The sequence below is a fragment of the Eubalaena glacialis genome, chromosome 12 (assembly GCF_028564815.1).
Source record: "Eubalaena glacialis isolate mEubGla1 chromosome 12, mEubGla1.1.hap2.+ XY, whole genome shotgun sequence".
Lineage (NCBI taxonomy): Eukaryota > Metazoa > Chordata > Mammalia > Artiodactyla > Balaenidae > Eubalaena > Eubalaena glacialis.
Window position 1 is genome coordinate 7,853,292 of NC_083727.1, and position 13,715 is coordinate 7,867,006.

The 13,715-nt window shown below is 52.2% G+C and overlaps 1 protein-coding gene across 1 annotated transcript in view; it reads right to left on the reverse strand.

Moving 5' to 3' along the window:
- The window catches only part of IGF2R (insulin like growth factor 2 receptor), a 110,312-nt gene that overhangs the window by 59,740 nt on the left and 36,857 nt on the right, over positions 1-13,715 (reverse strand). The window contains exons 5-11 of the mRNA XM_061207284.1: positions 12,908-13,040; positions 11,536-11,665; positions 9,659-9,764; positions 6,973-7,135; positions 6,636-6,813; positions 5,695-5,798; positions 117-281 (exon numbers count right to left, since the gene is read on the reverse strand). Coding sequence (XP_061063267.1) covers positions 117-281; positions 5,695-5,798; positions 6,636-6,813; positions 6,973-7,135; positions 9,659-9,764; positions 11,536-11,665; positions 12,908-13,040 — 979 coding nt within the window. The remainder of the gene's footprint in view (positions 1-116; positions 282-5,694; positions 5,799-6,635; positions 6,814-6,972; positions 7,136-9,658; positions 9,765-11,535; positions 11,666-12,907; positions 13,041-13,715) is intronic.

A 13,715-nucleotide genomic window follows, 5' to 3' on the forward strand; every position in this document is an offset into this window, starting at 1 on the left:
AAGGCCACGATACAGTTAGTTGACAAGGAAAACAGTAACAGCATTTCCAAACGTGCTCGTGGGGAAAGAGGCGAGAGAACGTTCTCGAGCACACACGGAGTGGGCGGTGGGCCTACCTGAGTGCCGGGCCAGGGCCGACAGGTCGAAGCGCTGCTTCCCGTCGGAGACGCCGCAGAGCAGAGCCTCCTTCTCGTCCACGCAGGCGTACTTCGTGTCCCACGTGAAGAAGTAGGAGCAGTCCACCTCCCCGGTGAACACGGGAGCCCCTCTCCCGTTGTTACCTGTGCCGCATCAAAAGGAAGAAAGCACCCATGATGTGACCAAAACCCAGGAACGTCCCAGGAGCAGGGGCAGAGACAGCAAACAGGACACCCATAGCAGCTGTGCAGGCAAACAAGTTCAGGGCTCAAACCCCAGAGAGCAGAGTGGCTTTACTGCGTTTCAGACAACCTAAACCCTGCAGGGCAGGCCTGTGTTCCTTTCATCTTGGTGGGATGGTCTCGAGAGGACAGAAGACTGTTTTCAGCGGGGTGTGAGCCCCAGGCAGCGCTTGGCTGCTCACGGGCTGCGGTCAGTCTCCGAGAGGCTCATAAACACCAAGCCAGAACAGGGAGTCACCGAAAGGGGGGCAGAGATCAGGGCTCCAGTTCCAGGAGTGCCACTGGCTTAATGACGTGCATGTGAGCAGGACAAGTTCCCCAGGACTCGCCCCTAAAATGAGCATGGAAGAGGGATACGGTCTGCAGCCGCTCCCAACTGAAGGGTGCTGAGGTTTAGTAACCTCGCCCCGAGAGGGGCCAGCATCCTGGATCCTGGGGACTCTGGCACGCGCGGGTCACTCACACCCCACTCCAATCAGCCGTGTCCTCGCCCACCACCTCGAGGGAGCCCCACGGGGTTCTCAACCGTGAGCCCTCCCGGCTCAGCTCCGCCCTGCAAGCCAGCCCTTCATGTGCCGCTTCCCTGCCCACGTAGCCTGGGATTCAGCAAACTCTGTTGACTTTTCCCGTACCAGAAATTCTATCCCCTCGCCTTTCCGAGCTACTGCACTGCTGGCACGAAGGTCCGTTTTCCACCCCGTGATGGTTTAATAATCCTCCTCTGGACCTCCTACATGATTTACCTTTCTTGAGGTTTAGGGCCCTGAAGTGCACAATGTTCTAACGGAAAGGGAAATAATATTCTGTACCAAGGGCTAATGCTGTTTCAATTGCAACTTCTATTGAATCTTTAATATTATAAACATCATAATTATAACACCAGCGACAGCGGCTAAGGCACACGGAGCACAAGTTGAGGCAGGCGCCGTGCTAAGCACTGAGCCCTCCGCAGGGGTTGGATGCAGAGAACAGGCTCTGTGTTAGGTACTTCACATACATTCACGCATTTCAACCGTGAAATCCTACGACACAGGGACAATCTTAGTCCCATTTTGCAGATTTAGGGGGGCTAAATAATTTGCCTATGGTTTCATAGCTAGAGAGCAGAGGAGCCAGAAACCAAACCCAGACGGTCTGGCCCCAGAGCCAGACTCATAACCACAAGGCAAGACTTCCCTGCGCTACTGTGTGTTTTTGGTTTTTTGTTTTTTTTGTTTTTTTTAGTAAGTCCTCTAAGCCGTTCTCTTTTAAGAACCAGTGCTCCCAACTTCCCTTCCGACAGCACCCGCTCTAGCTGGGGGTCCGCCGTGCCCTCCACCGAGGGAGCAGTGAAGCTGCTTTGCCTCTTTTCAACATGCTCCCCACCCCTGCCCCTTCAAGGTTTACATACAGTTTAGTCCCATTGGACTGGTATTTCACTGTTCAGAAAACATCTGTGTTTCCTGAAAACTTGATGCATTCACAGTGTTTTTCTTTTACCAGATAAGTTTACAGACGATTAAATGATACTATGAATGGTTCCAGGGTCCATTCCTACTCAGGAGCTACATTTGCATCTGAAACTTACTAAGGATCTGCTGGGAGAGCCCATTTTAAATAAAATTTAAATAACCACTGGCACGCACTCTACCTGCATTCTTATTTAATTCCTCGAAGAATTTTAAGAGAATAATAAAGGAAGACTCCTCCCTACCAAACCACGTTGTTTATTTAATTATTTAAGCACAATGGCCTTGCCTTCAGGACCGCTATGCCCCACGGTTTCCACCCACCAGTAGGACGAGGATGACTTTCTGTAATCTCTCCATCAATCTCAATCCTGAAAGCTTCCTGGGTCTCCAGGCTCCAGCACATTCCCCAGCACACCCTTTACATGGCCTGGGGGTACGTGGGTTCCGCGACCAGCTGAAGGCGAAAAGCGGACCCTCCCAGGGAAACCAAGCTCGCGCCGGAGCAGCAGGTGGCCGCCCCATCCCCCCACCGCTCTGGGACAGAAACCCGTGCTGCCTGCTCACCAAACCGGTTTATCTTTCCCTCTAGACCCACGGCTAAACTGCACTTCCCGCCTCACTGCCTCTGAGGTTGGGCCATGCCTCTTAGTTCTGGTCCATTAAAAAAACTGCTGTTCCCATTCTGCAGAGTCCTTGGAAGCCACGTCCACAGACAGCAGCAACACGAGGTGGAAAATGCGAAGGTCCCCAGGTGACCACATGGAGCAGAGCCCCCCAACGCCTGCACGGAATTAAAGAAAATAAGTCTTCCGTGTGATCGTGAGCCACCTGAATCTGTGGACGGTTTTCTACTGGCCTATGCTAACACACCACTCCTCCCTCCAAAAACGGTCTAATGTCCTTATGTGACAGGATCACCAATAATCAGGTATCACATTACATCAAACTAGATATAAGTTACTGAGACAAATGGTAAAAAAATATATATATATATTATGGACAAAAAAATAAACTTATGCACCTTTGCGTCTCGAAATGCATGAAACCCTAGATTCAGAAGCATAAATAATTCCTGGAGATCCAAGTTGAACTATAAACCACATTTCATATTATTCCATAGCCAATCAACACCCAATTCAACATGCAAAAATACATCATTACATTTAACCAATAAACACAAAATCCACCAAGGGGTTTTCTCTAAAAACTCTAAATTTAAATTCAAACAAGGAATGAAATAATTTTAGAATACACAGAGTATAGTACATACACTTGGCTCCAAATCACAGAGCTAGAAAGAGTCTTAAATATTTCATAATCCAGCTCCAGCCTGAGAGTAGGCTCAAAAACATCTAAAGTCTCTGGATCTGGTCTCCGTGTCACAATCACAATGACGTGAGTCCTCAGGATTAAGGCACTGCTATTAGTTTTGTCAGGTCTGATAATGGCACTGAGGTTATGTGAAGGAATGTCCTTTCCTGCAGTTTGGGTGCAGTGTTACGATCCACTGGTAACATGTGACACAGCATATAAATATGAGGCAAGTTTGGTGAAACATTAACGGCTGTTAAGCCTGAGTGGTGGGGTGTGTAGGTTTTCACTGTAATGCTCTTTCTACTTATATATTTGAAAACTTGTATGACAAAAAGGAATAAAGGAAAAACAAATGGCCTCTATTTTTTCCCACCTCAGCCCCCTTGGGCTCTAGCTTCCTGGCACCACTCCTGGATGTCCATCCCTCTTCCCTGGGAGCCCCTGACCACGGGCCCTTCTCAACATCCTCCTCGTCTGCTGGGATCTTTCTGGATCATTATTCCATCCTCCCAACATGCCCAAATGAGATCAGCACATTCCCAAAGATCGCGGCCAAGTCACTTATAAAAAGTGCGGACAGAACAGGGCCAAAGGAGGTAGCGACAGGACAGAGGGAGTCTCGGCCCACACAAGTCGCCCACCGCAGAGCAGCCCAGCAGCAGGGGAGCCGGGAGACCCGGGCAGCCCGAGTGCCTGAGGGTCTGGGGACTTGGGATAAGAAGGAGGCTGCATTTCCCAGGGGCCCGGACACAGAGTAGAAGGGGTGGACTTCAGAGAGGGTCTCCTACGAGCCTGGAAGAGGTGAGGATGACGGAAGAAAGATGGAGAATCCGGGGAAGGCAGGGCGGGCATTCAAACCGAAGGGAGATGGATCCAAAGGCCACGCCCAAGCCAGATGCATGGCCACCACTGCTTAGTCCCTTCACGCTGATTTCTAGATAAAGTCCAACTCCTCTGCAGGACACACAAGCTTTTCACAACGTTGCTCCACCTCCTTCTTTAGCCATGGCTTGGACACCCAGCTCTGACCTGCTCACAGCTACCCAAATTCCCGCCTGTGCATGAGCTGTTTGTTCCTCCTGCCACAAAGACCAGCCCCCATGGCCACACGGCTTTTGCACCCGGCTTGCCCCTACTGTCCTGCAGGGCTCCCTCACCCAGCACCTCCTCTTAACTGCCTCGGTCCTCGGGGGTACCCAGACCCCAGACCCCTGACCTCAGTGCCTCCCTCCTGATAAAGGCCCAGGTGACAGACCTTGCCAGGCACCCGCAACCTGCCCGCGTCCCCCTGCGCTACGGTAGTCACCGTCCTCATCCCTCTCTCTGCTTCTGGTGTGTAAATGCCCGGGGAGCTCTCAGCCATCACGGCATCCCTAGGCTTCGCAGGGTCTGAGCAAACAGGTACTAATAAAATGTGTTCAACGCGTCAACTGAGAACATGCCTCCAATGTAAGCTCGGAGTGCACGTGGCAGGAATAGGGGGCTGACAGGCAACAGTGGGCTGAGAACAACGGTGACGATGGCCAGCGGCTCCAGGAGTCAAGGGGCGTCCTGCTGTGAGGTCTCCCTCCTGCTTCAGCCCAGGTGATTCTCTGCCGGCTCTCCGGGCAGGTTACCAGCGCTCGGCGGTGCTCGCCACCCCTCCTGCCTGCCTCCACCACCAGACCCGCTTCTGGAGCACAGCTCCCGTCACGCACAGCTGCCTCCCCCAGGCCCCGCAGTGAGTCACACAGGAACCTGCCCTGTGACCAGATGGTTAAGAGCTCTACCATAGAAACACGCAAAACAAACAGTGAGGGGCCAGGAGACCCTCAGGGGTGGGGCGGCCGTGCGAGACTGTGCTGGCTGTGCGGACGGGGCCAGACCCAGGCGGCTCCCAGACCAGAGCTCTGTGCAGAGGCTCGGCCGGCTTGCGGGGCACCTGGGGTCACGGCTTGGAGGTCCACTGATGGGACGGCTCTCTCACGATGGTGGGATCCCATCACCTCTCAAGAGATGCAAACCGTGTTCAGAATCTCTGAGATACGGACGGCAGCGCAGCTCTGTGAAATGCCAGTGCCACTGTGACTTCAAGGTAGTTTCTCCGAGTCGCTCAGAAAAACCAAACATTCCACTTAAAGTTGCCCTGGGGTCTCTCGAGATCCCCAAATCCCACCTCTACAGCAGGGCCACCATTTGCAAAAGGGGTCACCTAGAAACTCATTTCCTAAAAGAAGAGTTGTTTAGTGACAACCCATCAGAAGGCGGTGAGTAAACCCAGCCTGCCGGCTTTGAACGCACTCCGTGAGTGAGAGCCAGAATTCAGGACACAGAGGCTTTCCCAGCGAGCCTGATGCTGGGCCCAGTCTCCAAACAAACAGAAAACGGAAACAAGACGTGTGTGTCAGGCGTTGGCAGGGCGGGGTGGGGTACTCCTACCCGCTACGACGGAGGGGGCCTCCAAGGGGCCACGTCTGCAGGAGGACGTCTGACCACCCCACTCAGCGCTCCACGTTTCCATGGACCCCACCCACCCATGCAGATACGCGGCTGACCCAGGGCGCACTCACCCGCAGTCTGATTGCACTCGAAGTTGATGACGCTCATCCGCTGGAAGCCGGAGCTGCACGCATCGCCCCCGAAATATACCAAGGTGAGGTCTCCGTCTGAGTACCTAGGTTTTTGTAATACACACACGCACACGTTTGGTAGAACCAAGAAAGAAACTTGAATCTTTAAACGTTTCTACAGTACGCCTTTCGCATACCATCCACAGATCAGCACCGACACAAAACAGCGAGCCCTCTCGTTGGCTGGGGAAGAACCGTCTACAGGAAATGAGTTCCAAATGGACGGGCTTCTCGTCCTCTTACTTCAAAGTAATAACTGGCTGGAAAAGGGCACTGAAGGTTTTGCTAGGACCATGAGGACTCTTCTGTTCTCATTTTTGGATTTTGTACAAAATAAGTAATGCCCAAGAAGACACAGCTTTCCCAGCAACTGCCATAAAAAGTCTGACCTGAGGGATCCTGGTCCCTCAGGTCAGAGAAACTACATTTTGATAAAGCTCTTGTGAAGGTAACTACCGAGGTAAGGGTCACGAGAACTGTGATGAATGCGTTTTCCTAGTTGTTCAACACTTGTGTGTGATGCCAATGGTGTTTCAGATTCTCAAACCGCCAGAAAAAATCAAAACTCCTCGGAAACGTAAATTGTAAGACGCAAAAGCATATCAACTAATGAAATAGCTTTCCTACAGTACGGTTCCCTACAAACAATAGATTATAAAGCGAACCATATTAACAGAAGCATTCTTACTGTAAAGCCAGGAAAAACATCCACCTGGTCAGGGACAAACGGCACTTGCCCGACTCATGCAGGAAAATAATGCCAGCTTAACTGATTTCCCTGTGCTTTGCGGAAAATGGAAGGAGGAGGACGGCAGGGGAGTATGTTATGTCTCACAGGGACACGCATGATGCACTTAGAGTTACGTGAAGGCCGTACGCACCGAAGGGTTTGATTCTGGCGCTTTCCCGCCACTTTGACTTGAGTGGAATCTGACTTCTTCACTTGGCAAACTGCAGCATCTTCCTTATTACAGACGTGTGCTTCAGTTCCTCCACAGACGTTCAAATAGAAAACATGTTCCCCTCCTCCCTCTGCAGTATAGTACGAGGAGTTTGAAGCTAAGGAAAGGGGAAAAAAACAAGAGAAGGCTCTGTTACGCACACAGGTGTGGGAAAGTGACAGCATCAAACTTGAAACGCCCACCCCAGGGCAGGGGGAGCTCGGCCCCTGGGCTCTCATTCCCTCTCCCACTTCCCGGCCCCCAGGCACCCACTCACCTCCGAGCTGGCTGAGCGGCTGGAGGTCGATGGCGATGTCGTGCTGCTCGCTGCTCAGAGAGCAGTTCCGACTTTCCAGGTAATCCCTGTGGCAGGCGTACTCAGTGATCCACTCGATTTCAAAGCGGCAGTTGGATTTCGCCGTGAGCTTGGGAAGGGTGCCCTATCATGAACGGGGTGAAAGGAATAAAATTAATTTTTTTCATGGAGCTTAAATGCAGATGTTTCTATGCTTCTGAAAAGCCAAAGGTATGTTATTGGGTTCTGACATTTTTCTGTTCTTTTGTCTGCCTTACAACAACTGCATTTCCTTGGAACCCTTCCAGTCCCTTCCAGAGTCACACGCAAGCGTCAGCCTGAGAGCCCGCCCTGAACGCGCTATCACCCGCCCACCACGCCCCTGGCAAGCAGTCATGATGTGTGAAGGGCCTGTGGTCCATGCACTCCTTTCAATCACAGGTGCCGCTAAGCCTGTGCCAGATGGACCCCCACCCCACCGCCCCTGCCCGCTGGGTGGACATCACTGAGCCTGCAGGCATCTGGGGAGATGGTCCCTAACCCCTTTCCACGGGAATGTCCATGGCTCTTGGGCACACTTCACCTGTAATCAAATCTGTTCCTGCCCCTGGGTGAAGCCAGGGTATCACCCACCACAAACCCGGATTCTGGGAAGGATGCCATGAAGTCACTGTTCACTGGGGTGCAGAGTCATCTTTCTAACCTTCCCTGGGAGAAATGTCTCACTGGCCTCAGCATCAGGAGTAGCTGTGCTGATTCCAGGCCCCTCACTCTGCAAACGTCTACTGAGCACCTGCTACACGCCGGGCACGGGACTAAGTGCCGGGTTTACCGGCACAGGATCAGTAAGGTGCAGAGATGCAGTCCAGCCCCGACTATTGACTCAAAATCGATGCTTTAACCCCTTGGCTCAGAGCAGTCAGACATACATACAGTGATGTGGACCAAGGGCTGAGTGAGAGAAGCTGGACACCACACGCTGTATGACTCCACTTGTGTGGGATGTCAAGAAAGGCGAGACAGAAAGGTGGTCCACAGCTGCCAGGGCCGGGGGAGCAAGGGAGTGATGGCAACTGGGCACCAGGCTTCTCTGGGGTGATGGAAAAGTTCTAACACAGACCGTGGCGATGACTGTGCAATTCTGTTAGTACACTAATAACCGTTAAATTGTACTTAAAACAGGTGTATTTTTATAGTACGTAAATTCAATAAAACTCTTTTAAAAAGATCTGTGTGGCAAGCTGAATGTTTACTCAAGTTCCAGCTCCTAAAAGCGTTCAATGAGCCAGTGGAAATTCTTCAGTAAACCTTCAAGTATTAAGGGGTCCCAGCCCACGTCACCCAAGTTCTGCCCAGGGAACAGTCAGGCTGGAAACAGAACCCCTAGGTCCACTGATAGCCCACCAGCCCAGCGGCCTCACATCCCATGGAGAACAGAGGGGAACTCTCCATTCTCTCCCTCGTGATAGTGTGAAATGATTTCTCACTGAACGCAGCACAAGTAAGAAAGGGAAACACTAAAACCACTGCCGGCTTAGAACATCTCCTCAGGCTCAGAAGATTTTGATTCACATCTGTAGGATGGATAGTATAAATAAATAGTCCTCAATATCAGATTCAGGACTAACGTGGATTACTGGTCAGTCGGGTCTCTGCTGAGCTGACATCACGCGACCCTAGAAGTCTGGGGACAACAAATGGAAAGCTGGCTGGACTGCACTTCTGTCTCCATACACCCCCCCTACACACACACACACACACACACACACACAAAACAGGCCAGTTGCCAGCCAGAAACCAGAGCAAATTCCACGTTTGTTTGGGGGGAGGGGAGGACATTCTTTGGCAAAAGAATTCAGCTCCTCCTACTTCATTCTACAAGGAGAAGGCAGAAATAAATTGGAGGAAAGCCCTACCCTTCCTCCCTGGGGATGTCTCCCCTCATCAGCATGGCCATCTGCGAAGACACTTAAGCAGCAATGGACCGGTGAGACACCACTGGGCATGGGGCCCAAGGACACCCCAGACGCAGGCCCTACCCTCAAGGAGTTTACAACCGCACTAGAATTGAGTAAACAGCCAGAGGACAGGGTAGTCAATCTGCCTGCGAGAGTGTGGGGGGGAGGGGGGAGGGGGGAGGCAGGCAGGCGACGGGGTGACGCGCTCCACTCTGAGTTGGCAGGAACCTCCCTTCTGGCCCTAATTCTCCTACACTGGTACCCACCCCCGGAACCTCAGCCGCTGGCCCGAGCCATTTCTGCCAGGTCTACATACCATCTGTACTACTCCTTTCTTACTATGTTTCTATAAACCAATTAGCTATTTTTACCTTGCCTCATCTGAAGCAATAACAGACGTGAAATCACAGGTTTAGGATGATACATACGGTCTTTTCAAATATTCATTCCAACCAGCATCGCTCTACAATTTTTTAAAATCTGTCTATGAACCACTTAGCATCTCACTCGACCCTTGAACAAAACACCATTCTCTTAGCATAGACAGCCCTCCGGGTCGTTGAGAAACAGCAAACAGCAAGCCAAGCACGTGCGTCCGAGTCCGTCCCGGGAAGCATGGCTGCCACCTCCACGGAGGCGTGTGTCCTGCACCAGCCCCGCCCCGACTTGTGCTCACGCCACTGGGGCGTCCTCTCAGACAAGCCACTCACCTCTCTGCGCTCCGACGGGCAGACAAACGTGATAGTCACCGCCGGGCTGTGACCCTCACAGAAGTCTGGATGAACTGCCCCTTCTTTCACATAACTCAGGACAAGCCTGGAGGACACACGACGAGAAAAGAGGGTTAGGGTTACAAAAGTACAAATTACATTCCAATTAGTCGGCTGCCCTGAGCCTTCAGCTCAAGCTTCTGTTCTCCCTTTTCCCACGTGTGCAGAAAGGGAGAACAGAAGCTTACAATATGAAAGAAGCCATAGTACGAAATAACTTAAATTTATTTCCATTTGGGAAAAAAAAAATTTTTTTTAAGTAAACTTCAATGAGTGCTTAAAACAAATACGTAGAACAACCAACATATAAACTTAAATACTAAGAAAAGCTGTTTGAGTACAACAAAAAAGATTATAAACAATCTAACAAAACAAGACAAACACAGCCCAGCCGGCCAATTGCATTTCGGCCTGCAAGGCAACACGACCACTTCTTCTCTAAACGACCACTTCTCAGTGCAAGCCGAAGATCTTTTTATTTTTTTTTAAGCCTGAAGACAGCCCAGCGCGCTGGCGACACGGCCTCCCGCGGCCGGGTAGAGCCTGGAACCGCCCACGGGGGTGCTGGCCTCGCTGTGGGTTGTGGCCGCGGCTCCCGGTGCACCGGCCACAGGACCACCGAAAACAGATGACCTTCCTTTCCTCTGAATACACGCCCAGGCTTTCGCTCGATGCCCACACTTTCCGAAGTCGTCTCTAGCCCTCCCAGCAGGGAAAGACACCCATTTATCACTTAGGACGGTGCGAGTGGCTCAACTGTGTCCCCGCAAACTTCGTACGTTGAAGCCCTAACCCCCAGGACCTCAGAATGTGACCGTATTTGGAAACAGGGCCTTGGAAGAGGTGATGAAGTTGAGTTCGCTGCTGTGGGCCCTAATCAGACAGTGCGGGTGTCCTTATAAGGAGAGGAGATCAGGACACAGACACACAGAGGAGAGGCCGTGAGGGGACACGGGGAGGTGGCCGTCTACGAGCCGAGAGGAAAGGTCTCAGAAGAACCCGCCGACAGCTCGGCCTCCAGAACTGAGAGGAAACAAATTTCTGCTGTTGAAGCCGCGCGGTCTGTGGTACTTGCGGTGGCCGCTCTGGCAAACGAATACAGACGCACGTATAGAAATCTCTCAGATGTTTTTAAATTTAGGTTATGCGCCAGCTCTTTCTGGCGACAGAAGTGTGATCTATCGCACACGGTGACACACCACTAGTTCCAGACTAGAGCAGGTGCAGCGAGGCGTTTACCAAAGGCTCCTGGAACAGGGAGAAAATCAAAATCCTCGATCCAAGTTCAGGATGTGGTCACGTGTGACACACTGGAGAGAAACCTCTCCCCACCAAGAGAGGTACACACGCGTGAGAAGAATGTGTGTAAACAACACGGCTTATTAGGAGAAATGAAACATCCCCACCGGGAACTAAGGAGCGCCCCCTTGTCCCAGTCGGGAAGCAAACTCTGCACCCAGAGGGGCGGTGGCAAAGCGGTCCTCCTGCCACTCGCCTCCAGGACGGTGTTTTTAAAGAACAGATAAAACCACGGACATAAAACCAACATCACAGGTGACAAAGCAGGGAAGATACCCAAACACACCTTAAGGTAGGCGTGACTTCATGAAGTGGATACCCGTATGGATATGGGCTGGATCATGATATACATTTTCCTGCCTAAGTCACCAAGCCTACGTGACTCAAGCAATGACCAATAACTTTACAAGCATATGCGAAGTAGTAACGCTGCAAGCCCTGTTGAAAAGGGATATTCTTGCAACTCCCTGAAAAGCCAGGCTCTTGCTGAAGATTACACATGCCACCAGCAGACCGACCTGTCATTGCTCACGAGCTTCAGTCCCTCCTTGGGCCGGCCGACGTCGAATGCCCGGCCCCCTCTCACCAGGCAGGCAGCAGTGCCGGCGGGACAGGAGCGCACCTGCGGACTCGTGGCCCGTACCGCCTCTGTAAAACGTGTGGCACTGAATCAGAGAACGCGTCAAGTGTAGCAATCACACTTAACCTTAGGTCCATGGTCCCTTGTAAAAATTATCAAATTTTCTTAAGTCTCCATAAGTGATATAAGGTAGCAGAGGTTTGGAAACCAGGAAGAGTAGGATCACATCCCATCCCGAGACCCTGGGCAAGCCAATGACCGATCTGAAAGTGGAAAATGGGAACAGCTTTCCTGCCCTGCAGGGCAGCCGGGAAGTGAGGGTGAAACAACGGAAGACGCCCACTCTGTAGCCGGTACATAAGAGGTGCCGATAAACAGGGACTAAGATATTACTGGTAGTTAAGGGACACAGCCCTTCTCCTAGAGCTACAGGAACCTTAGAATCACCTATAGACAAGAAAATGCAGTGTCTCCATGGAGTGGATTGGTGGAAAGATGAGTAGATTCATGGAAACAACCTATGGACAGTTCTGGGTTCGAATCTTAGATCCACCCCTTTCTGTCTCTGTAACTTTGGTCAAACTACAGACAGATCCAATTGCCAGGGCGCTACCTCACCAGTTTGGGGGAGGAGTAAAGAAAAGAACAAACTAGATGTGCCTGGAATAACAGCCAGACATTACAGCCTGCCGGCAGCAATACCACAGTGACTACAGCTGTGTTTCTCTTTAGGCTGCGTTACTTTTATCGTCATCTGGTATCCTACACGTTACAGGGGGTTTACAGTGCATCTTCTCCAGGAGTGCAGGAACCTCCACGTGCTCAGTGCTGCAGCCCAGCGCCTAAATTAGAGGCCACCACGTAACAGGGGCTCTAAAATAGTTCTGCCATGGATGGGTAAATATCACCCAGCCTGGGCTCTACCTAGTTAAAGTCTTAGCACTCATCGAGGGCAGGGTTTCCATGTCTCCTCTGCCCCAGCAGCTCTCAGGGCCCCTAGTACCCAAATCAGCCAATTCTCCCCTCATCGTGAGAAGGAAGGTTTACTTGAGAATCCTGAAACCCAAAGCATCTGGCAGACAGAACATGTTGGCATGGCCAATGGTCAGAAAGGACTTTGCGATGGCATGAGAATTTCCTGGGGGCAAAGGGGAGGGGTTGTGCAGAGAGCATCTTTGGGGACAAGCTTTCTTAGAGGGCCCAATCAGTGACAGGGTTATCCACAAAGGAATACGGTGCAAGAGCAAAGATACTGAAGCCTCCAGAGAAATCCTTCACCATCCCCACCCACAACGCCCCCAGACTCAGACCTATGTCTCTGCAAACATTGATGAACAGCGAAGTGTCCAGGTCAGAGTCGTCCACCAAATAAGCACCGCTGATCTTGATCAGTGGGTTTAAATCATGCTTCTTGAGCTCTCTGTCAAACACGTAGCACGGCACCTAGGAGAGACAGGAGAGAACACGAGTCTTCAACACACACCTTCCTGGGGGCTGGGGGCTCAGCAAAGCCTATGCCCCACATCATCAGACACCAGTCTCCAGGCCTTAGGGTCTCCAGGCCGCGAGGTCCCCCGATGACAGCAAAGCCGAGGCCGACAGGGCTCCGGCTGCTTCTGCCCACCTGTTCCCTCCCTGTCCCCCCTTGGCGTGCTGTCCTGCTGCCGCCTCTCACTCACGTCCTCCCTTGTCCCTACACCCCCGCGGCCACCACGCCGCAGCCCTGCAACCAGCGCAGACGTTCCCGCCTGCCCACCCTCACTGTCCTCTCTCCCTCTCCGTCACCCTCTTGCTGGACGCAGCCACTACCCACTCGGACCCCACTACCACTCTCGGCCTTCCCCCCGGCCTCACGCCAATGGCCTTCCCCTGCCCGAAACCCTTTCTTCACTTGGCTGCCTGGCTTCCAGGGGCTCCTGGGGTCCCTCTGCCCACAGCCTGCTTTCTCAGCCTCCTGGGAATGTGCCTCAACTTCCTCTGAACGGACCCTAAATGCAGAGGTGTCCCACGGCTGACTTCTCAGCCGCGTCCCTGTCTGCGCTCATTCCCCTGGTGACCTCGTGCACAGCGCATCAGATACCCGCCAGTGGCTCCCAAGTGTATGTTTCTAGCCGTGAC